This window comes from Pristiophorus japonicus, chromosome 19, assembly GCF_044704955.1.
Source record: "Pristiophorus japonicus isolate sPriJap1 chromosome 19, sPriJap1.hap1, whole genome shotgun sequence".
Taxonomy (NCBI): domain Eukaryota; kingdom Metazoa; phylum Chordata; class Chondrichthyes; family Pristiophoridae; genus Pristiophorus; species Pristiophorus japonicus.
Genome location: NC_091995.1, coordinates 4045433 through 4070527, shown reverse-complemented (window position 1 = coordinate 4070527; position 25095 = coordinate 4045433). Strand labels below are relative to the sequence as shown.

Genomic DNA, 25095 nt, shown 5'->3' with positions numbered 1-25095 from the left:
ATCTTTAGGAACCCTTACACACAAACACACTCACACAAACAACAACTTGTATTTATATAGCCTTTAACTTAGTGAAACATCCTAACACGCTTCACAGAAGTATTGTGAGATAAACAAATTGACACCGAGCATCACACTTCAAAATTACGCAGGTGAAAGAGGTCGGTTTTAAAGAGCATCTTATAGAAAGAAAGCGAGGGAGAGAGGCGGAGAGATTTAGGCAGGGAGTTTCAGAGCTTGGGGCCCAAAAACAGAAGGCACGGCCACCAATGATTGAGCAATTCTAATCAGGGATGCTCAAGAGGGCAGAATTTGAGGAGCGCAGACATCTCAGGAGAGCATGGGAGGGGAGGGGAGGAGTTGTGGGCTGGAAAATATTACAGAGATAGGGAGGAGTGACACCTTGGATGGATTTGACAATAAGGATGAAAATTTTCAAATCGAAGCATTGATTAACCGGGAGCCAATATAGGTCAGCAAGCAAAGGCGTGATGGGTGAACGGAACTTAGTACGAGTGAAAATAGGCGATCTTGGTTATGCTGTGGACATCTGGTTGAAAGCTCATTTCAGGGTCAAATATGACACCAACATTGTGAACAGTCTGATTCTGCCTTTCCACCTCTCTCCTGCTCTATCCTCCTTTAAGATGCTCCTTAAATCCTCCCTCTGTGACCTTTTGGTCATCTGTTGTAATTTCTTCTTATGTGGCTCAGTGTCAAATGTTTGTATTATAACATTCCTGTGAAGCGCCTTTGGATGTGTTACTACATTAAAGGCGCTATATAAATACAAGTTGTTCTTGTTGCTGAGAATGGAAGGTGTATAACCCCACTTTAAACTGTGAACAGTGTTTCGTGGTACAGTGAGGCTCCAGTTCCAGCTTGTATTCATGTTTTTATAGCCTCACGAAATACAAAAGTGCTGAGGCGGGTGGGTTAATGTTTGATATTTTCTGAAGCTGTGACCTCCCTCACTGGAAGTCCCGATGTTTTCTGCTGTTGACAGATCCTCGTTTTCTCCCCCCAGCGCGTCTCTCCCCCCGATCCCCAGCGAACCTCTCTAACTCTCTGATTTTTCTCCCAGTCTCTGTGTCCCTGGATGTGGAAACAGCGCATCGATTGCTCGAGGTGTCTGAGGATCTGAAGAGTGTGAGATGGACCTGGACCTGGAAGAATCTCCCTGACACTGAGAAGAGGTTTACACGCGGAGCCTGTGTGCTGGGATCGGAGGGATTCACATTGGGGAGACATTACTGGGAGGTGGAGGTGGCGGGGAATAGGCGCTGGAGTCTGGGAGTTGCCGCAGAATCTGTGGGGAGGAAGCGATGTGTCACACTGAGCCCGGAGAATGGATTGTGGACCATCGGGCGGTCTAATGATCAGATTAAGGTAAACTCCTCCCCTCCATCCCCTCTCCCTGCCGGTCAGATCCCCGGGAAGGTGGGAGTTTATCTCAGTTACGAGTCCGGGACAGTTACATTTTACAGCGCGGACACCAAGTCCCATCTCCACACCTTCACTGGGAATAAATTTCCGGAGAAACTTTATCCTTTCTTCTGTACTGGGGATGTGAACAAGTGGCTGAGAATCTGCTCCGGTTCCAATCCGGGCCTGTAAAAGGGGCGGGGCCTCGGACCGGCCCGCGACATCCATGACCTCACAATGACTTGACCCCGCGCGGATAGGGTCAGGAGCAGAGGTCAGGGGTCGGGAATTAGAAAATGTAATTTCCAAATGATGCATTGTAAGATCCCAATGAGACTGTAAATACAACCCATACAAATATAAAATGTGAGACTAAAATAAAAAGTAAAAGCCGACAGCAAGTCCATCCCAGCCCTTTCTCATCACTGCCCCGCTCCTTTGTATTAAAAAGCAGGTATAAGTTGTGCTCTGAAAATGAGCACATTCCTCAGGTATTCAGCACCACGCACCATTGGTGATGGGAAATATACTAACTATCTCCTCAAAAAGAGGGGAGTTTGTAAATCTTCGGTTTAAAGGACTAAATGTTCACTTTTCCTTCCGTGTGGTCTGTAAAACTGGCGGCCGATCCGCTAACACCCGAGTTGTTCCCATGGTAGAAGTGAAAATTCACCCCAGAGTGTTTAACGTCCCTTTCAGGTCATGTAGTGCCGCTTTCAGCCAGGAGATGGTGATGGCGAGCTGTACAAAGCTCTGTAAAGTTTTACAGTGCAATATCACCACCTGCTGGAGTAAATCAGTACTGCGGAAATACCAAAAAATGCAGAAACATTCGGCTGATTTGACAATTCAGGCAAGACCTTTCTTCAGAACTGAAAGATAATTGGATTAGAAAGAAGGACGTAAAATAAACAGCGGCCTGGAAAGCTGTGATTAAAGTCCCTCACCTTTCTGAGTACATACCCTGAGCTGACACTCCTGTGCAACACTGAAACAATCAGAAGGAAGGAGCTTGCATTCATATTAGTCCTTCTGGATCTCAAGACATCCCAAAACACGTCACAGCGCAGTGAAGTGCAGTCACTGTTATTTAAAAGCACCATCTTTCGGTTGAGTTGTTGGATACCCTGTCTGCCTATTCAACTGGATGTTAAAGATCAGGAGACACTATTCAAATAAGGGCAGGCAGTTTACCCATGTCCCGGCCAACATTCCTTCTGCAATCAGTTGATGGATCTCTAGGAGTTGGGCAATGGAACATGCCCTTATTTACAAAGCTGACATGGTACGTTGGTGGGTATTTTGGTGAATGATCTAAAAATTTACATCGGGATCTCGGTAATCTACAAGAAAGCTAGTGGGAGTCAGGCTGGGTTTGAATAAAATGAATAAATAGGATAAGTAGTTGTTATGTGGATGGCCAGTACCGGATGGAATTTACTGTTCCTGTATTGAGGCCAATTCAGGACACCAGGGGAATGAGTTTCATGTCTGAGACCAGCAGTGTCAGGTTGCCAACACTCTATTTGAAGAAAATGCATTTTACATTTAAAATGGAAACATCTTGTGTGCAGACACTGGGACTTGATTATGGAATCAAAATAAACCAAAGGTTAAAAAACTCCGTGTCAGTGTAAGTATGGGGTCCTGGATTATTCACCCATTTCCACTCTCTATTGGGGGTCCCCTGCATCATTGCATACGGTCGAGGTTCCATTCTAGTTTATTTCGAGAGGAGATGATTGTGACGTCTCTCTGTGCTGATTGGATTAGTTGCTACTATTTGATTACAGTTTAGAGTTTAGAATTCCCCGTATGTGGCCCTGATGGCTCAGTGGTTAAATGCTCAGCCTGGTGTGTGTGGTACTGAGCCGTGCAGAGCTGGGAGGGTCCCAGCCTGTACTGAGTTAACTGGTCTTCCACAGAACAGTGGTGGCTGGGGATTCTACGGCTGTCAGAGGGGAGCGAGTTCCACATTCTCAGCACTCACTGGGTAAATAAGTTTCTCCTGAATTCCCTGTTGGATTTATTGGTGACTATCTTATATTTATAGCTCTTAATCCTGGTCTCCCCCGCAAGTGGAAATATCTCCTATACGTCCACCCTAACTTTTCATCATTTTAAAGACCTCTATCAGGTCACCCCTCCCTCAGGCGAGGAAAGTGAGGTTGAGGGACTTCTACAAAGAAAGCCACGTTAAAACAGGCTTTGTACTGGCTGTGCTGGTGCTCTGCTTACTGTGCCACGGTACACGCTGCACGCCACACATGGGGATCTCCCAGTCTGAGCTGTGCTGCCCTCTAAGCTGGACTGAAATCTCCCTTACAGTCTCCAATGCATTTACAAAGTGTTGTTCTCCGGCACTTTTAGAAACTACATTTCCTGATTCACCTAGGAGTCAGGAATGAAAATATTATCAGGAAACTGTGATTATTCAGGCCAGCTCTCTGGTATTTTTTATTTGCTTTGCTCTCTTTAAACAGGTAAATGGTAAGGATTTCAAACGCTGCTCCCACTATTGGATCACACTTTGTTTTCGCCCATTTACTGAATGTCGCGGTTCATTGTGTCTCCTTTTTGTATGTCAATTACTTTCATCATAATTGATGTAAATATTGTCAAACGATTTTCTCAACTAAAGTAAACTCGAAATTTATTAACTGACTTCGATAATTGTAATCACCCTGTACATCAATAAAGCGCCTGTTGTAATCTCCCTCTGGCGTTGTCTGAAGATTGGTTGAGGTAACACGAATTTTAAAAGGAAGCCATTAGATCAGAGTTGTATCTCACACACATTTTAAAAGACAAATGAATTCATGTTAACTTCACAGCAAGGTAAAAACTAGTTAGTCACCCTGTTTTATGAGGTTACTGGCTTTCCCAGGTACACAGATGGTGCCCACATTGCTGGGTAAACCCGTACATTTTACCCCCTCGACACAAAGGGGTAACATTCGCTGAATGATCAGATTGTGTGTGACAACATGCAAAGGCTCCATCGAAGACGCCATCGAATTTCAAGACCCAAATGTTTCCCAGATTTATCTCAACAATCGCCAAAATTATATACAATTGGTGAAAGTATGTTCCAGCTTACAATGAAGTAGATTTTAGTCTTTCTCGCCGCGGTGTTATGTATTGCTTGTTAAAACGCACAATGAAAAATGTGGCACAGAGGATCGTACGCTGATAACAGAAACCACCTGATTTCATCCCATTCATTTCAGTTGAAATTAATTTGTGTTCTGTTACCGGGGTGTGATCCGCTGAGCAGATTTTCCTTTCTGCTCCCCGTTCAGGTGACCCGGAATATCGGATGGTAAAGACGACAATCATTCCAATGTTGGATATGATGCCCCAAGTGGAACATTTTGCATGATTGCATTGCATAAAAATCTATGCAAAAGATTAATTTATTTCAAATCAGCATCGATCTCTCCTCTGCCCCGCTCCTTTCGCCCCGCCCTTCCGCGACACTCAGCACAATGCCCCTTTGTCTCTCAGTCTGATCCAAGGTGCTAAGTGAAACGTCATAGACAGTGAATTTAACTATTTCATCCAGATGTGAACAGCACTTCCAGGGACTCAGAGTGACCTGTGACTGGGAACCGGGTCTGGATCCACCCACAGAAACATGACTTCAGCAGTTTCAATCAGGAAGTACTGACACTGGTCATGTCTTCCAGACAGCTCCTTGGCATTGAGGGCACTTTGTGTTTTGGGGTGAGCGGCTGCGATCATTAACACGATTCAGTTTATGGATTTCTATCTCACACCGTGTGTCACCAGACGGTTTGTAGTCGGTAGCGAGTTGGGTCTGGGGCAGTGTTGGGCAAAATACGGCCCGCAGGCCATATCCCGCCCGCGAAGTTATTTTATCCTGCCTGCTAGATGGAACAGAAGTAGTACGCGAGCAGGAGCTCGAGCTGCACATTCGTCTATCCACTTTCACTTCTGATCGGTCAGAGACAGGCCCGAACTGCAGCCAAGGAAAAGGCATAGTTATACTTAATTCAAATTAATAATTCTCAAAAGCGATTCTCCCTGAGCCAATCTAAAAAGGATCCGTGAGTCTGGACCCCAATGGCGGACGTCCGTACCCGGAATGCACTGCGCACTGGAATATGCCCTGTCCATCTTAGAGTGGAGTCGTGCCTGCTCATCTCCACAACTCTTACCGCGCTGCATCTTTCCTCTCCCTGTATCCAGAGTACGACGGCAGGGGAGTTCTCATCTGCCACCAATTGGGACGGCATTAGTCATCTTTGCAGCGGGACAGGAGGATGCCTGAGGTGGGGAATTGATGCTGACACAGGCTCTAAAGAGGGAACAGTTCTATTTCACAGCACTGAGTTACAGAGACTGAGAAGATACGACAACATTTTCAACTGTTATCTTTGATCCATTTCTGAGCAGTACCGAACACACGTTGTGTGTGTAAAATTGTACCTGACTACTATCTGAATTTATGTTTGTGCAATGTTCGCCCTAATTGTTTTCACGCACATCCCTTTAAATTTGCTGCCCGTCCGGCCGCTATTGGTGGAAGGTTGGTGGGCGGCCCCAAACAGCTCATCAAAACTTGTTAAGTGGCCCTCCAGGCAAATAATGTCCCAGCCCTGTACCAGAGTGAGCTGTGAGCTGCAGGAACACGGGGACCTTGCTGCCTGTAATGTTGCTCCACAGGCGGAAGGTGGCGCTACACCGCCGTGTCTCAGGTGGATTGCCGCTGTCCGGGTCACTCCAGCTGCTTTACCACCATGGCCATTGGCCACACTTCCCCAGGGGCCGCCAGCTTCACTCACTCTCGGAGTCTGTTCAGTGGCCCGTCTGTGTGAGATTCAGCGGCTGAAATAGAAAAGCCCGCGTCCAGTGACAATGATCTTGTCAATGGTGAGTTCTGAGCCCAACCTCATCAGATCTGTCTCATTTTAATCGGTGTTTAACTGCAGAGCGGAGGGGCGCTGCAGGGAGAGTGAAGGTGGCTGAAGAGCGGGAGGGGGCAGCTCGCGGAACGCCTCAGAGCCCCGGGAAAGACCGGCTTCAGAAAGGTCCAGAGTGCAAATACATCGGTGGGGGTTCCCGGGGACATTTGCCGAGAGTCAGTCCGCCTCTGAGGGTAAGTCCGCGGGCCGGATGAACCTGTTCCAGGGTCTGATCCCACACCCCTGCTGTAAACAGATGTTTCCCCTCACCATCCAGATGCTGTCACTTTTTCCCATTTGCTCCTCACAGCAGCGCACATCTGGGGCATTAACAGAAACCTCAGTGGCTGTAATTTACTGACTGAATTCAATCTAGTCTCCTCCTACAATACTAAACTCTCTTTAAATAGCAGATATTATCACACAGCCCAGAGGTTTACAGATCGAACTTGCTGATATATTTAGCTGAAATTAAACAGTGGTGTGAGACACTCAAATTTGGCAAAGTATAAAGGTATGACTTATATAAAAATAGTTACCACGATAAAGTTACCAGCGGCTCAGTTGACTCTGGTGAGATTATCTGGAGATGCAGTATATAAACCAGTGGAATCTAGCCTCAAATCCCGGGACTGGGAGCTCCCACCCTTCTTCTGGCAATTAATGGGTAGGGCTGGGGGAGTGAGGGGGAATTTGGGTCTGGGCGCAGTCCATCTATTTCACCGCCCATTGGATTTCCTACCACACACGGACAGGGCTATTGAACTGATATTCAATGGACAGAATTACTCCAGTTTTAAATCCAAAAACAAAATACTGGTGCTGGAAATCCGAAATAATATTAGAAAATGCTGGAAACACTCAGCAGGTCAGGCGGCATCTGTGGAGACACAAACAGAATTAACGTTTCAGGTCAATAATCTTTCAAATATTGGGACTCGGTCTTCATTGAAATGTGACTCCCGAGCAGCATAAACCTTCGGTGTTTTCCCGGTTATGTCCTGGGGTCGGGGGATGGGATGTGGAGGGAGGGTCAGTGATCGGGAGAGGGAGGTGATCGGGAGATGGGGGTGATCGGGAGAGGGAGGGGGCACTGATCGGGAGAGGGTGGGGTCAGTGATGGGGAGATGGAGGGGGCAGTGATGGGGAGAGTGAGGGGGCAGTGATGGGGAGAGGGAGGGGGCAGTGATGGGGAGAGGGAGGGGCGGTGATGGGGAGAGGGAGGGGGCAGTGATGGGGAGAGCGAGGAACAGTGGGAGAGGGAGGGGGCAGTGATGGGGAGAGAGAGGGGGCAGTGATGGGGAGAGGGAGTGGCAGTGATGGGGAGAGGGAGGGGGCAGTGATGGGGAGAGGGAGGGGCGGTGATGGGGAGAGGGAGGGGGCAGTGATCGGGAGCGGGAGGGGCAGTAATGGGGAGCGGGAGGGGCAGTAATGGGGAGAGGGAGGGACAGTGATGGGGAGATGGAGGGGCAATCCTGAGGACGTGGATCTGGGTTGGTCCAATCATTACCCGGAGGCAAGTTTAGTTTGTTGTTTTGAAGCCCTACCTGGTGAAGACTTCCTGAACTGACCTGGCCTAGCGCCGGCCGCGTTCAGTTTGGCCCAAATTTACAAACGGGTCGATAATCAGGCATTGCGCCCTCTGTTTAGAGATGCAAAGGGCCTCACACTTGTGTCAGCTGTGGAACCTGGACACCTCTTTTACTGCCTTTCCCAACACGGCTCACTCTACACCCGCTCTGTGGGCACGGCGCCATCGAATTTTAGGACCCAAATGTTTCCCAGATTTAACTCAACCTCCCCCAAAATTATATACAATTGGTGAAAGTATTGTTCCAGCTTCCAGTGAAGTAGTTTTTCGTCTTTCTCGCCTGGTATTATGTATTGACAGTCAAAGCGCACAATGAAAAATGTGATACAGAGGACTGACTGTCCGCTGATAACAGAAACCGCCTGATTTCATCCCATTCATTTCAGTTGAAATTAATTTGTGTTCTGTTACCAGGCTGTGGTCCGCTGAGCAGATTTTCGTTTTTGCTCCCCGCTCAGGTGACCCGGAATATCGGATGGTAAAGACGACAATCATTCCAATATTGGATATGATGATCCAAATGGAACATTTTGCATGATGGCATTGCATAAAAAATTTATGCAAAAGATCAATTTATTTAAAATCAGCATCGGTCTCTCCTCTGTCCCCCTCATTTCGCCCCGCCCTTTCCCCACGCTCAGCACAATACCCATTTGTCTCTCAGTCTGATCCAAGGTGCAAAGTGAAACGTCATAGACAGTGAATGTAACAGTATTTCATCCAGATGTGAACAACACTTCCAGGGGCTCAGAGTGATCTGTGACTGGGAACCGGGTCTGGATCCACCCACAGAAACTTGACTCCAGCAGTTTCAATCAGGAAGTACTGACACTGGCCCTGGCTTCCAGGGAGCTCCTTGGCATTGAGGGCACTTTGTTGTTTTGGGGTGAGCGGCTGCAATCATTAACACGATTCAGTTTATGGATCTCTATCTCACACCGTGTGTCACCAGACGGTTTGTAGTCGGCAGCGAGTCTGGTGGAGTCAGTACTTATGTGGAATATGCGAGCTTTCAGCCCCTCTTCCAATATTTGAAGGGGTTGCTCCTCAAATTCTGGTTGCACTTCAGTCCCACACTCCTGATCTTTGGGCATCCTGTGCGGAGGGGAGCGGGCAGGTCGATGACCTTTCAGCTACTGGGACTCGGTCTTTACTTAAATGTGAAACCGAGCAGCGTAAACCGTCTGTGCTTTCCCCGGTGTGTCCTGGTGTCAGGGGATTGGGATTTGGAGGGAGGGGCAGTGATTGGGAAAGGGAGGGGCAGTGATGGGGAGAGAGAGGGGGAGTGATGGGGAGAGGGAGGGGGCAGTGATGGGGAGAGGGAGGGGGAGTGATGGGGAGAGGGAGGGGGCAGTGATGGGGAGAGGGAGGGGGCAGTGTTGGGGAGAGGGAGGGGGCAGTGATGGGGAGAGAGAGGGGGCAGTGATGGGGAAAGGGAGGGGGCAGTGATGGGGAGAGGGAGGGGGCAGTGATGGGGAGAGGGAGGGGGCAGTGATGGGGAGAGGGAGGGGGCAGTGTTGGGAGAGGGAGGGGGCAGTGATGGGGAGAGAGAGGGGGCAGTGATGGGGAGAGGGAGGGGGCAGTGATGGGGAGAGGGAGGGGGCAGTGATGGGGAGAGGGAGGGGGCAGTGATGGGGAGAGAGAGGGGGCAGTGATGGGGAGAGGGAGGGACAATCAGCGACAGGCCGATTTGGGCTGGTCAGGGTTTTCCAGCCCTGCAGTGATGGGGAGGAATACTCTTGCACTTACCGGCTGCACGTACATGTCGTTATTTGTTCCAAAAATCTATCTATTTTGTGGCGGCCTCCACTGGTTGCATTTTGCACCAGCATTTGCTGTCGGAGTGAATCTAACAGCGTATGTCGGTAGTTAGACTGACATTGCACATTTAGGTTTATAATTTTTTTGTGTGTCTAGTTGCTGTAAGTATGAGATGATAATGGCGCAGTGAGTGAAACAGGGCATGTGGGAGCTCAGTGAACTGGGAAAGTAAATGTTATGTAATGATGTGTGTATCGTCCCAGTACCTTAAATGTAATGTAAGCACTATGCCACACCAGAGAGGGCGCTGTGGTGGGAAACCTGGTAGTACCTGCAACAGGCGCGAGATAAGGCTGACCACTCTGGAGCTGAACAATAAAGGACGAAGGTCACAGCAGTTAGATCAACACCAGACCGTGTGGAGTCAGTGATTTGTGTGCTACATACACCACAGTAAATGTTGTTATGCAGAGGGATTTGGGTTTCCTTGTACACGAATCACAGAAAGGTAACATGCAGATACAGCAAGCAATTAGGAAGGTAAATGGTCAGTTAGCGTTGAGTTTAATGGGGTTGGAATATATGAGTAAGGAAGTCTCGCTGCAATGATATCGCTCTCCCTTAGGCAATCCCTTAGAGTCGAGGGTGACTTGCTTCCAGACTAATATGAGTTCCCAGGTGACTGACGAGTCCAATGCGGGACCTACAGTCTCTGTCACAGGTGGGGCAGATGTTGGTTGAAGGGACAGGTGGGTGGGTTGCTTGGGTTGTCATGCACTCCTTCTGCTTGCTCCCGACAAAGAGACTCGATGTGTGTTCGGCACCTTCCCGGATGCTTCTCCTCGATTTTGTGCAGTCTTGGGCCAGAGATTCCCAGGTGTCGGTGAGGACTTTGCACTTTTTCAAGGAGAATTTGACGGTGTCTTTGAAGCATTCCCTCTGCCCACCTGGGACTCGCTTCTGTGTCAGAGCTCTGAGTAAAGTGCTTGCTTTGGGAATCTAGCATTGTCAATGCTTCGATGTTGGAAATGTTGGTCTAAGCGAGAACACTGATGTTGGTGCGCCTATCCTGCCAATGGATTTACAGGATCTTGTGGAGGTTCGTGGTACTTCTCCAGTACTTCAAGTTGCCTGCTGTACATAGTCCATGTCTCTGAAGCATACAGGAGAGTCGGTATCACGGCTGCTCTGTAGACTATGAGCATGGTGCTGGGTTTGAGGTCCTGGTCTTCAAACACTCTCTTCCTCAGGTGACCAAAGGCTGCACTGGCACACTGAAGACGGTGTGTACTTCATCATTGATGTCTGCCCTTGTTGATGGTAGGCTCCCAAGGTATGGAAAATGGTCCACATTGTCCAAGGCCTCATCGTGGATCTTGATAATCGGGGGTGTGGGGTGGGGGCAGCTCTATGTGGCAGAGGCAGGCTGGTAGGGAACCTTTGTCTTACAGATGTTTAGTGTAAGGCCCATGCTCTCGTATGCTTCGGTGAAGGTGTTGATGATGGTTTGGAGTTCAACCTCCAAATCACAAGTGTAATCTGTATACTGTAATTCAATGACAGAGGATGGAATGACTTTGGATCTGGACTGGAGGTGATGGAGGTTAAACAGATTCCCGTTTGTTCTGTAGATTAGCTCCACTGCAGCGGGGAGCTTATTGAGGGTGAGATGGTGCTCTGCAGCAAAGAAGATTGAGAAGAGCGTTGGTGCGATGACACAGCCATGTTTGACCCACACATGTGTTGTGTCTGTGGTGGATCCATTGGTCAGGATCACGGCTTGCATGTCATTGTGAAGCAAGCGGAGGATGATAACAAACTTTTGAGTGGAGCTGAATTTGAGGAGGACAGTCCATAGTCCCTCATGATTGACAGTGTCAAAGGCCTTTGTGAAGTCAAAGAAGGCCATGTACAGAGGTTGGTGCTGCTCCCTGCATTTCTCTTGGATTTGACGCATGGTGAAGATCATGTCCATTGTGCCCCTTAGTGGGCGGAATCCACATTGCGACTCTAGGAGGAGCTCTTCAGCCACTGGGAGAAGGCGATTGAGGAGGATTCTTACGATGACTTTCCCTGTGGCCGACAGCAGGGAAACTCCTCTGTAATTACCGCAATCGGACTTGTCACCTTTCTTGACGATGCTCATGATTACAAAGTCTCTGAGATCCCCTGACATGCTCTCCTCCTTCCAGGTAAGAGAAATGAGTTCATGAATTCATGCCAATAGTGCTTCTCTGCCTTGCTTTAGTGCTTCGGCGAGGATTCCATCTGCTCTGAAGCCTTGTTGTTCTTCAGTTGTCGGATGGTCTTTTCAGCCTGGGCTTGTGCTGAGGTGAAGTTGGGACACATGCTGTGCAATGGAGTCGAGGACACTCACGGCAAAGACAGTCTTGGTTAAGGGGATCTTCAAAGTGCTCCTTCCAGTGGGCACTGACTGCCTCTCTGTCCTTGATGAGTATCTCTCCGTTCTTAGCCCTCAGCAGGGTAGGACCTTGGGTGCTTGGGTCCTTCACTGCGCTAAAGAATCCTCATACATCGTAGTTGTCAGCTAGTTGCTGGATCTCCTGCACTTTTTCCACCCACTACCTGTTCTTTATGTCACAAGATTTATGTTGGACCTCGGCCTTCAGACATCTATCGAGCTGCTTTCATGCTCTCGAGTTGTATTGCTGTTTCCAGTTTTAGAATGCCTTGCGCTTCTGGCTTATTAGTGTTTGGATCTCCTGGTCGTTCTCGTCAAAGCAATCTTGATGTTTCCTGGTCGAGTGACCAAGCGTCTCTTCACAGGAGATAATTATGGAGGCTTTGAGGTAAGACCAGGCGCTGTGGACACTCTGCATCTCCTGAAGGGCAATTATGTAGGGTGTTGGTGAGACCACACATGGAGTGCTGGGTACAATTTTCGTCCACTTACCTAAGGAAGGATACACTTGCCTTAGTGCAGGTGCAACAAAGGTTCACTAGATTGATTCCTGTGAAGAGAGAGCTGTCCTAAGAGAAGAGATTGAGTAGAATAGGCTAGTCTACTTTGGTATTGAGAAAAATGAGAGATGATCTCATTGAAATGTATAAAATTACTAGACGGCTTGACAGGGTAGATGCTGAGAGGATGTTTCTCCTGGTTGGAGAGTCTAGAAATAGCGGTCATAGGCTCAAGATAAGGGATTGGTCATTTCAGACTGAGATGAGGAGAAATTTCTTCACTCAGAGGATTCTCTGCTCCAGAGGGCTGAGTCGATGATTATATTCAAGACTGAGAGCGACAGATTTTTGGACTCTAAGGGAATCAGGGTTTATCAGGATAGAGCAAGAAATTGGAATTAATGTAGGACATCAGCCATATTTTATTCAATGACGGAGAAGGCTCGAGCGGCCGTATGCCTCCTTTTTCTTGTATTCTTATTATTTCTCCTCCCACCTCCTCCTTTTTCCCTCTTCGTTTTCCCAGCCTTAGTAAAATACCCATTTGACTCTCAGACTGGTGATGGGTGCACGCTAAAAAGTCATGGACTGCTTTTTCTCCTCGTAAATTCAACACTATTTCATCCAGATGTGGACAGCAGTGCAGGGATACAAGAGTGATGTCAGAGGGAGAACGGCCCCTGGAACCGCCCACAGGAACACGACACCAGCAGTTTGAATCAGGAAGTGCTGAAACTGAACGATGGCTTCCAGAGAGCAAGACCAGAGTTTTACAGAGGAATTAATTTGTCCCATTTGTCTGGATTTCTTCACCGATCCGGTTTTACTGGAGTGTGGGCACAACTTCTGCCGCTCCTGTATCACACAGTGCTGGGACAAGAAGGAGACAAACTCCTGTCCGGAATGTAGAGAGGTGTTTCCAGAAATAAACCTCAGAACCAGTCGGGCCTTAGCGAGTCTGGCCGAGAAAGCTCGAGAAGTTAAGATGAATCCGAAACGGAAGGAAAGTAAACGTCACTGTGAGGAACATCAGGAAGAACTGAAGCTGTTTTGTGAAACTGACAAGAAACTGATCTGTTTGGTCTGTAGAGATGCGCGGGAACACAGCGAGCACCGCTTCAGGCCCATTAAAGAAGCTGTTGGCATCTACAAGGTAAAAGGGAACAGATTGGATCAGCTGATTGAAAATGTGATAAAATATAGTCGAACACTTTTATTCTGTGATTTTCTCTCCCAATCCCAGGATCAGCTGAAATCTTCCTTAGATTCTCTCTCAGAGAAGAAATCGGCGGCTCTAGAAATGGAATTAAAACAGAAACAGCAGATTTCCGGAGTTAGGGTAAGGTCTCTGTTGTGTATGCAATAACTGTTAGACTGAGTATTGTTTAACTCCAAGAGGTATAACCGTGGTTGTGCTTTATTAAGGCCCAAAGTGACTAATATACAAAATGGCACACACTCGTGCGTGCAGCCCAATGGCCTCCAACAGTGACGCCATCTAGTGGCTAGTGATCCCAAAAGTACATGCATGGCAATACCCCCTTTGAGATATTAACATAGTCTTTTACAAATTGAGACGGTCCGGTGTTTTACGCTCCTGGGTTGACTGTCTCAGTTCAATTCATTGCCTCTGAGTGTTCAGAGTCTGTTGTGGCTGGGTGGCTAACCTGGTCGGAGTGGCAATGGCCATGTCAGGGATTGAAAGTCCATTTTCATTGAACATGTCATTGATTGAAAGTCCCGATTCACTGATGACCACTGAGTCTCTGATGACTGGGGGTAAGTTGGTTGGTTATCGATTGTCTCTTCCTCCGACTGGTCCGGTACATCTGTGTGCCGCAGCTTTGTCTGATCCATATGTTTCCTGCATGTTTGCCCATTTTTGAGCTTGAGAATAAATACTCTGTTGCCCTCCTTGGCCATGACAGTACCAGCGATCCACTTGGGACCCTGACCATAATTCAGAACATAGATAGGATTATTTACAGAAATATCGCATGACACAGCTGCGCGATCATGATACCCTTGCTGACTTTGTCTTCTATATTCAACATGATTATTCAAATCAGGGAGAAAAAGAGATAGCTTGGTCTTAAGACTTCTCCATCATTAGTTTGGCAGGTGAGACCCCGGTAAGCATGTGTGGTCTTGTCCTGTAACTAAGCAGTGTGCATGACCGGCGGGTCTGCAGTGATCCTTGGGTTACTCGCTTCATACTCTGCTTTGTGATTTGGAAAGCACGTTCTGCTTGCCCATTGGATCCAGATTTGAATGGTGCTGACCTTACATGCTTGATCCCATTGAGTTTCATGAACTCTTGAAACTCCTGACTGGTGAAGCACAATCCGTTGTCACTAACAACGATGTCAGGCAGACCATGTGTCGCGAACATGACACTGAGATTCTCAATGGTAGCTGTGGATGTGCTGGATGACATGATTATAAACCCTACCCACTTCGAATATGCATCCACCACAATTAAAAACATCTTCCCAGGAAGGGGCCTACAAAGTCTATGTGGATTCTGGACCATGGTTTAGACGGCCATGACCACAGACTCAGCAGCGATTCCGCTGGTGCTTTGCTGAACTGCATGCAAGTGTTGCACTGATGCACACATGATTCCAGCTCAGAGTCAATTCCCAGCCAGCATACATGAGACCTGGCAATGGCTTTCATCATTACAATGCCGGGATGTGTGCTATGTAGCTCACGTACAAATTTCTCTCTCCCTTTCTTGGGCATACAAGACGATTGCCCCACAGGATACAATCCGACTGAATAGACAGTTCGTCTTTGCGATGAATGGAAGGTTTGGTCTCCTCGCACATTTGCTTGGGTATGGCAGACCAATCACCTTTGGCCTCCACGCAACTCTTCACCACCGATAAAATCGGTCCCTGGCTGGTCCAGGTCTTAACTTGTTGAGCCATTACAGGGGTTCCTTCACTCTCAAAAGCATCCATAATTAACAATAGGTCCACTGGTTATGACATTTCCACCTCTGGTGTGGGCAATGGCAGATGGCTCAAAGCATTGCACAATTCTCAGTGCCAGGTCTATGGCGAATGACATAATCATAAGCGGATAATGTCAGTGCCCACCTCTGGATGCAGGGTGAAGCATTGGTATTGATACCTTTGTTTTCAGAGAACAGTGAAATGAGCGGCTTGTGATCTGTCTCCAGTTCAAACCGAAGACCGAACAGGTACTGATGCATCTTTTTAACCCCATACACACAGGCTAGTGCTTCTTTCTCTTGTGCTTTAGACAAACCTTTTGAAGCATACGCGACTGGTTGAAGTTTACCCGACTCATTAGCATGTTGGAGTACGCAACCAATTCCCTATGACAAAGCATCACAGGCCAATACTAAATGTTTACATGGGTCATAATGTACCAGCAACTTGTTAGAGCAAAGCAGATTAGTGGCTTTCTCAAAAGCTCTGTCTTGAGACGCACCCCACACCCAGTTGTCGCCTTTTCTTAGCAGCATGTGCAGTGGTTCTAAAAAGGTGCTCAATTTAGGTAGGAAGTTACCGAAGTAGGTGAGTAGACCCAGGAACAAATGCAGCTCTGTCACATTCTGCAGCTTGGATGCATTCTTAATGGCCTTGGTTTTCACGTCTGTGGGCTTGATGCCATCAGCAGCAATTTTCCTCCCCAGGAATTCGACCTCTGGTGCCATGAAGACGCACTTCGAGCGTTTCAGTCTGAGTCCCACTTTGTCCGGACGATGTAGAACGTCTTCCAGGTTATTCAGATGTTCCTTGGAGTCACGACCTGTGATCAGGATGTCATCTTGGAAAAACGACAGTTCTGGGATCGGACTTCATGTTCCCCTGAAATATTGCTGCAGCCGAGCGAATTCCAAAAGGGCACCTGTGATAAATAAACAGTCCTTTATGTGTGTTAATGCACGTAAGTCTCTTCGACATCTCGACCAGCTCCTGTGTCGTGTAGGCCGACGTCAAGTCCAGTTTGGTGAACGACTTTCACCCCCCAGCTAGCGTTGCAAACAAGTAATCAGCTTTCGGTAACGGGTACTGATCCTGTTTCGAAACCCTGTTGATCGTAGCCTTGTAGTCTCCACAGATTCTGACTGTGCCATCACTTTTCAGCACAGAAACAATGGGGCTGGCCCATTCATTAAATTCAACCGGTGATATGATCCCTTCATGCTGGAGTCTGTCCAGTTCGATTTCGACCTTCTCCCTCATCATATACAGAACTGCCCGAGCTTCATGATGGACAGGTCTTGCATCTGAGTACACGTGGATCTGCACCGTGGCTCCCGTGAAGTTGCCGTTGCCTGGTTTAAACAGCGAGGGGCACATGTATCTTCCTCTGACGACAACGCCTTGATGTTGTTCTAGTTGCATCTGATTTTTTTCAAACCAGTTCCTGCCGAACAGCATTGGGCCATTGCCTGGGACAATCCATAGTGGTAACTCGTGAACTGCACTGTCATACGACATTTTAACTGTGGCACTGTCAATCACCGTTATAAGTTCTTTGGTGTACATGCGCAACTAGGCATTGACTGGACTCAGCCTGGGTCTCACAGCTTTAGTATCCCACAGCTTGTCGAATGCCCTCTGGTTCATTATCGATTGACTCGCCCCTGTGTCCAGTTCCATCGATACCGGCACCCCATTAAATTTCACGTTGACCATTATTGGTTTGCTCTTGGATAGGAACGAGTACAGTCCATACACTTCCTCCTCTGGTATCTCAGATTACGTATCTTGATCCGCGCTAGTCTGACCATCATACTCTATGTAGTGTGTCGCAGCACGCTTGCTCATCTGTGGACACTTGCGCTGGAGATGCCCACTCTCAGACATCCTTTGCAATTATATTGCTTAAATTGGCACTGCCGGTGCCGGTGATTTCCCCACAAAGCCAACACGGAGAAATCGGATGCATTCCCGCTGGCAGACTTTGGGCAGCCACAAATTTCGCGTACGCAGTCGGGTAGGCCCTGCCATGTGCCACTCTGCTGAACGCTGAATCAACCACATTTACAGTACTTGCCGAGTTTCGATTTTTCACTGATATCTGCTTTAGAATTCTATCCATCGTCATGCATGACTGAGTGATCGTGATGGCCCTGTTCAAGTCCAACGTCTCCAATGCCAGTAGCTTATGCAGGATCACCTCATGGTTGATGCCAATTACAAAGAAGTCCCGCAGCATGTCTGCCAACACAGCCCCGCTAGATGTCTTAGGCCGGCAACGAATTCTGCGCATTCTGGCCCTCTGAGCGAATGTGCATACAATCTGTATCTCGAGATGATGATGCCTTCGTCTGGCTTAAGGTAGTCCTGTACCAGTGTACACAATTTTTCATACGTATTCTCTGTTGACTCACAGGCAGTAGTTGATTCTTTATCAGACTATAAATTTTTGGACCGCAAACCGTGAGGAACACCACCCGGCTCCGATCTGTGTCGCCGACCTCCTCCATTTTATTGGCCACAAAGAACTGGTTCAAACGGCTCACAAAGTCTGCCCAATCTTCTTCTTCCACAAATCACTCCACGCGCATGCAGCCCAATGGCCTCCAACAGTGACGCCATCTAGTGGCTAGTGATTCCGAAAGTACATACATGACCGTCTCCCTGTGTTGATTTTCTGGGATCTCGGTTAGTTTTGTTCCCTCTATCGCGGTACATTAATTATGTTTCACATTTCATTTAGTAGAAACAGTCGAGCAGTCTGCAGACCCGCATCACATCCGAGTTCGCTAAAATACACCAGATTCTCACTGAGAAAGAGCAGCGTTTAATCCGAGATCTCAGGGAACAAGAGGGGAAGATTGTAGAAACAATGGAGAAAAACCTTCGTGAAATTCAAGAGAATTTAAATTCTATTCAGGAGGAGCTCTCAAAGTTGCAGAAACAGATGGAGCAAAAAGATGGGCTGATATTTCTGAAGGTGAGGATTATATTTCAGTTTAGTTCAGTGAAACTTCACACAGTCACAATATGATCGGAGATAGTATTGAAATAAATGCAGCATTTTCCCAATAATTCGGATCTGATTTAAACCGATCGATTGTTTTGTCTATTCCGGGGTGAATCTGCGATTATCACCGAACTAACTGGTCTCTCACAATATCTACAGAATCCCGGGAATACCCGCAACTCCTTCATCATCATCATCGGCGGTCCCTGGAACCAGGAGGACTTTCTCTTTGGGGCAGAGATTTCTAAAGATTCACAACCCTCTGAGTAAAGCAATCCCTCCTCATCTCAGTCTTGAATGGCTGACCTCTTATCCTGAAACTATGATTCCTAGTTCAGGGCTCTCCAGCCAGGGGAAACCGCCTCTCAGAATTTACCCTGTCAGCCCCCTCAGAATCTTATAAGTTGCAATGTGATAAAGAGGGTTCAGACTTACCTGTTAGTTGTACTCCTGCAGTTCTGGTATAACTCTTGTAAATCTTTTGGATACTTTCTCCTGTGCACCTATATCCTTTTTCTAATATCCTCCTTCTATCTGTGTGTCTGAAACATTGAGAGTTTTGAATTATCAGCAACTTGTCACAATCTGGGAGTCATTTGTGTTGTCCGGCTTTAGACGGTCAGTCGATCAACTCAGGAATGTGTTTCATTTATTTCAGGAGGAAACCCGTCAGAAGCAGAGGTAGGACATGCTCTTTAATGCATAATTTGGTAAAATAACTCAGAAAAGTGGTTATGTTCAATTTGTAACCAATTGTTTGATATTTGCAGGATCAGTGATGAAGGTCAAACACTGACATTATCAGATGTCGCCCTGTCGATCGAAAAATTCGCCGGTCCTTTACTGTTCACAGTGTGGAGAGAAATGATGGACACCATTAATCCCGGTAAAACTCATATATGTTCCTTTGTCCTGATTTATAACCTCATAATTTGATTCGTTATACCTAAAAATACAATAGAAAGTATTGCAGCAATTGCAGAGCAACCTTGCTTAAAAGCGGGCCTGAATTCAGAGGGTTGTTAACCTGTGGAATTCCCTACCGCAGAGAGTTGTTGATGCCAGTTCATTGGATATATTCAAGTGGGAGTTAGATATGGCCCTTACGGCTAAAAGGATCAAGGGGTATGGAGAGAAAGCAGGAAAGGGGTACTGAGGGAATGATCAGCCATGATCTTATTGATGGTACAGGCTCGAAGGGCCGAATGGCCTACTCCTGCATCTATTTTCTATGTTTCTATGAATGGAATTCATGAGTTATTGGCGCACTAAATCCACCTTCTAAAAAGCATCACCTTCAACTGGTCAGCTGAAACTGTCAGCTCCCCGAACATGACCAACACAGGGGACTGTCTGATCAACCACAGCCTCCAGAACCCAGCGATAATTTGCACACTTCAGCAAGAGGAACCCCCGCCCTTCCCAGCTACACCTTTCCTCCTCTACAATACTCACCCTCCAGGCTTTGTCTGCCTGTTGGGGGAGGAGGAGTGGTGAGGGGTATGCAGTCACTGTGGACATGGGCAACAAGCACCGGATTGCAATCCACTTCCTGAAAGTGTCACCGAGGCTTATTCACTCAATTGTCTTGAAGAACCATTCCACTCGCCCTCGACAAATGTATTTTCTGCATCCATGGAGCGTATCAGTGTAGAGGTATGACAGTGGTGCATCACATTGAATAACCGCAGGTGTTTTGTCTCCATATGCGGCCCAGTCTATTTGTTTGCGTGGACCAGGCCGGAGATATCTGGAGGGTAAGATCTTGTCCAATATTTTCTCATCAGCATTGAGGAGGGATTTAGTTTCCTACGATGGATAATGGTGGTGACCTTTCTTTTCATGTGCATTAACATGATTGTGACTAAGTTAATTGAGTCTGTGTCCTTGTCTCCAGCACATGGTGTAGGGGTTTCAGTAGGAGCAGAGTATGCACTATAATTAGGGTCTTGTAAAACTCGCTATGGGAGCGATTGGTTGGTGTGGGACCAGGTCATTACTTTCCCCCAGATTGCTCCGTCTGCTTGTCCTGTTGCCCTGTGTCCGCTGGGAGCTTGTCCCGCTGGGAGTGAAGAGCACAGTTTAGGTCTCCACTCATGGTCACTGTGCTGTTCATACGTGGGGCGAGTGTGAGTATTGCTGATGAGGGGAACGCGGGGACACCTGATTCAGGACACAGAACTGAAGCATCACTTTGGGTTCTGAGGTTATTTGAATTTCATTAGAATGGAGCGGCCTCCTTCTCCAGGAATGTATATCTCCAGAGTAATGGGAAGGTTCCTGTTGATTTTCCGTCCCCGCCACAAACTCCGTTCCCTAGCCATTGATTCCATCCCTCTCCCCAGTTCTGTCTGAGGCTGCACCAGAATGTTCGCAACCTTGGTGTCATATTTGTCCCTGAATGAGCTTTCGACCACATATCCGAAGCATGAATAAAACCGCCTATTTCTACCTCGGTAACATTGCCCGTCTCAGCCCTTGCCTCGGCTCATCTGTTGCTGAAACTCTCATCCATGCCTTTGTTGCTTCTAGACTTGACTACGCCAATGCACTCCTGGCTGGCCTCCCACTTGCTACTCTATGTAAACTAGAGGTCATCCAAAATTCGGCGGACCTACATTGGTTCCCGGTTAAACGCCTCGTTTTCAAAATTCTCATCCTTGTTTACAAATCCCTCCATGGCCTCGCCCCTCCCTATCTCTGTAATCTCCTCCAACCCCACAACCCCCCGAGATGTCTGCGCTCCTCTAATTCTGCCCTCCTGACCATCCCTGATAATAATCGCTCCACCATCGGTGGCCTTGCCTTCAGCTGCCTGGGCCCCAAGCTCTGGAACTCCCTCCCTAAACCTCTCCACCTCACTTTCCTCCTTCAACCCGCTCCTTAAAACCTCCCTCTTTGACTGAGCTTTTGGTCACCTGCCGTAATTTCTTCTTGTGGCTTGATGTCAAATTATTGACTTATAACAATCCTGTGTAGCACTTTATTACTACATTAAAGGTGCTATATGAATGCAAGTTGTTGTTGTTGCTGAGTATGGAAGGTGTTTAACCCCCAGGTATTTTAACCCCAATTTGTGGGGCATTAAACTGGGAACAGTATTTTGTTGTACATTGAGGCTCCAGTTCCAGATTTAGTTCATTTTATTTTTTACATTACCACAAAATACCAAAGTGCTGAGGCGGGTGGGTTAATGTTTGATATTTTCAGAAGCTGTGACCTCCCTCCCTGGAAGTCCCGGTGTTTTCTGCTGTTGTCAGATCCTCGTTTCCTCCCCTCGGGGCTGATCTTTTCTGCAGTTGAGAAACAGGAAATCGGTCAGAAAGGGGGATCTCGGTGAAAGCATCTCTCCCCCGATCCCTGGCATGCCCCTCCCCCGATCCCCAGCGAGTCTCTCCCCCGATTCCCAGTGACTCTCTCTAAGTTTCTGCTTTTTCTCCCAGTCTCTGTGACCCTGGATGTGGAAACAGCGAATCCATGGCTCGAGGTGTCTGAGGATCTGAAGAGTGTGAGATGGATCAGGACCCGGAGGAATCTCCCTGACACTGAGAAGAGGTTGACAGCCTGGCCCTGTGTGCTGGGATCGGAGGGATTCACATCGGGGAGACATTACTGGGAGGTGGAGGTGGCGGGGAATCGGGGTTGGAGTCTGGGAGTAGCCGCAGAGTCTGTGGGGAGGAAGGGAGGGGTCACACTGAGGCCGGAGAATGGATTGTGGACCATCGAGCGGGAGGATGATCGGTTTACTGTAAACTCCTCCCCTCCATCCCCTCTCCCTGCCGGTCAGATCCCCGGGAAGGTGGGAGTTTGTCTCAGTTACGAGTCCGGGACAGTTACATTTTACAGCGCGGACACCAAGTCCCATCTCCACACCTTCACTGGGAATAAATTCACGAAGAAACTTTATCCTTTCTTCGGGACTTGGGATGAGAACAAGTGGCTGAGAATCTGCTCCGATTCCGATCCGGGTCTGTAAAAGGGGCGGTTTCTCGGACCGGCACACGTCATCCATGACCTCACAATGACTTGACCCCGAGCGGATAGGGTCAGGAACAGAGGTCAGGGGTCGGGAGTTAGAAAATGTAATTTCAAAATGATGCCTTGTAAAATCCCAATGAGACTAAATACAACCCATACAAATATAAAATGTGAGGAGACTTAAATAAAATTAAAAGCCGACAGCAAGTCCATCCCAGCCCTTTCTCATCACTGCCCCGCTCCTTTGTATTAAAAAGCAGGTATAAGTTGTGCTCTGAAAATGAGCACATTCCTCAGGTATTCAGCACCACGCACCATTGGTGATGGGAAATACACAAACTGTCTCTCTTCAAAAAGAGGGGAGTTTGTAAATCTTCGGTTTAAAGGACTAAATGTTCACTTTTCCTTCCGTGTGGTCTGTAAAACTGGCGGCCGATCCGCTAACACCTGAGTTGTTCCCATGGTCGAAGTGAAAATTCACCCCAGTGTTTCACGTCCCTTTCAGGTCATTGTAGTGCCACTTTCAGCCAGGAGATGGTGATGGCGAGCTGTACAAAGCTCTGTAAAGTTCTACAGTGCAATATCACCACCTGCTGGTGTAATTCAGTACTGCGGACATACCAAAAAATTTAAAAACACTCGGCTGATTTGACAATTCAGGCAAGACCTTTCTTCAGAACTGAATGATAATTGGATCAGAAAGAAGGACTAAAACAAACAGGGGCCTGGAAAGCTGTGATTAAAGTCCCTCACCTTTCTGAGTACATACCCTGAGCTAACACTCCTGTGCAATACTGAAACAATCAGAAGGAAGAAGCTTGCATTCATATCGGTCCTTCAGGATCTCAAGACATTCCAAAACACATCACAGCGCAGTGAAGTGCAGTCACTGTTATTTAGAGGCACCATCTTTAGGTTGAGTTGTTGGATACCCTGTGTGCCTGTTCAACTGGATGTTAAAGATCAGGGGACACTATTCAAATAAGGACAGGCAGTTTACCCATGTCCCGGCCAACATTCCTTCTGCAATCAGTTGATGGATCTGGAGGAGTTGGGCAATGGAACATGCCCTTATTTACAAAGCTGACATGGTATGTTGGTGTTTTTTTCGGTGAATGACCTAAAAATTTACATCGGGATCTCGGTAATCTACAAGAAAGTTAGTGGGAGTCAGGCTGGGTTTGAATAAAACGAATAAATAGGATAAGTAGTTGTTATGTGGAATTTACTGTTCCTGTATTGAGGCCAATTCAGGACACCAGGGGAATGAGTTTCATGTCTGAGACCAGCAGTGTCAGGTTGCCAACACTCTATTTGAAGGTAATGCATTTTACATTTAAAATGGAAACATTTTGTGTGCAGACACTGGGACTTGATTATGGAATCAAAATAAACCAAAGGTTAAAAAACTCCGTGTCAGTGTAAGTATGGGGTCCTGGATTATTCACCCATTTCCAGTCTCTATTGGGGGTCCGCTCCATCATTGCATACGGTCGAGGTTCCATTCTAGTTTAATTCGAGAGGACATGATTATGGTGTCTCTCTGTGCTGATTGGATCAGTTGCTACTATTTGATTACAGTTTAGAGTTTAGAATTCCCCGTATGTGGCCCTGATGGCTCAGTGGGTAAATGCTCAGCCTGGTGTGTGTGGTACTGAGCCGTGCAGAGCTGGGAGGGCCCCAGCCTGTACTGAGTAACTGGTCTCACACAGAACAGTGATGGCTGGGGATACTACGGTTGTCAGAGGGGAGCGAGTTCCACATTCTCAGCACTCTCTGGGTAAAGAAGTTTCTCCTGAATTCCGTATTGGATTTATTGATGACTATCTTATATTTATGGCTCCTAATCCTGCTCTCCCCCGCAAGTGGACACATCTCCTATCCGTCCACCCTAAACTTTCATCATTTTAAAGACCTCTATCAGGTCACCCCTCAGCCTTCTCCTTTCTCGAGAAAAGAGCCCCAGCCCGGGGACTATCCAGTGACTCCTCCTGCAGGACGTGACCATCAGGTGAGGACACAACTGAGCCCAGCCCTGCTGTTCCCGAGCCTCCAGTTAGTGCCTTCAGGAGGAGAGGCGAGGACAGTGAGGTTGAGGGACTTCTACAAAGAAAGCCACGTTAAAACAGGCTTTGTACTGGCTGTGCTGGTGCTCTGCTTACTGTGCCACGGTACACGCTGCACGCCACACATGGGGATCTCCCAGTCTGAGCTGTGCTGCCCTCTAAGCTGGACTGAAATCTCCATTACAGTCTTCAATGCATTTACAAAGTGTTGTTCTCCGGCAGTTTTAGAAACTACATTTCCTGATTCACCTCGGAGTCAGTAATGAAAATATTATCAGGAAACTGATTATTCAGGCCAGCTCTCTGGTATTTTTTATTTGCTTTGCTCTCTTTAAACAGGTAAATGGTAAGGATTTCAAACGCTGCTCCCACTATTGGATCACACTTTGTTTTCGCCCATTTACTGAATGTCGCGGTTCATTGTGTCTCCTTTTTGTATGTCAATTACTTTCAT

General features: G+C 47.5%; 2 protein-coding genes across 3 annotated transcripts in view; both read left to right on the top strand.

Annotated features, from left to right (window-relative positions):
- LOC139229629 (zinc-binding protein A33-like) overlaps window positions 1–4103 on the top strand; it is a 38794-nt gene extending 34691 nt beyond the window's left edge. For both annotated transcript variants that reach the window (XM_070861144.1, XM_070861143.1), the window contains one exon: window positions 1085–4103. In XM_070861144.1, the coding sequence (XP_070717245.1) occupies window positions 1085–1617 (533 nt within the window). In that variant the 3' untranslated portion in view covers window positions 1618–4103. The remainder of the gene's footprint in view (window positions 1–1084) is intronic.
- Window positions 4104–13361: 9258 nt separating this feature from the next.
- Window positions 13362–24933, top strand: LOC139229634 (zinc-binding protein A33-like). Its single transcript, XM_070861148.1, has 6 exons — window positions 13362–13780; window positions 13871–13966; window positions 18334–18567; window positions 19256–19278; window positions 19368–19483; window positions 22041–24933. The coding sequence occupies exons 1-6, from the start codon at window positions 13370–13372 to the stop codon at window positions 22571–22573; spliced, it is 1413 nt and encodes a 470-aa protein (XP_070717249.1). The 5' UTR covers window positions 13362–13369; the 3' UTR covers window positions 22574–24933.
- The last annotated feature ends 162 nt before the right edge of the window (window positions 24934–25095 follow it).

Coding starts and splice junctions, on each gene's coding strand:
- LOC139229634 (XM_070861148.1), top strand. CDS start 13,370: ATGGCTTCCAGAGAGCAAGACCAGAGTTTTACAGAGGAATTAATTTGT. Junction 18,568..19,255: donor ATGGGCTGATATTTCTGAAG/GTGAGGATTATA, acceptor CATTTATTTCAG/GAGGAAACCCGTCAGAAGCA. Junction 19,484..22,040: donor GATGGACACCATTAATCCCG/GTAAAACTCATA, acceptor TTTTTCTCCCAG/TCTCTGTGACCCTGGATGTG.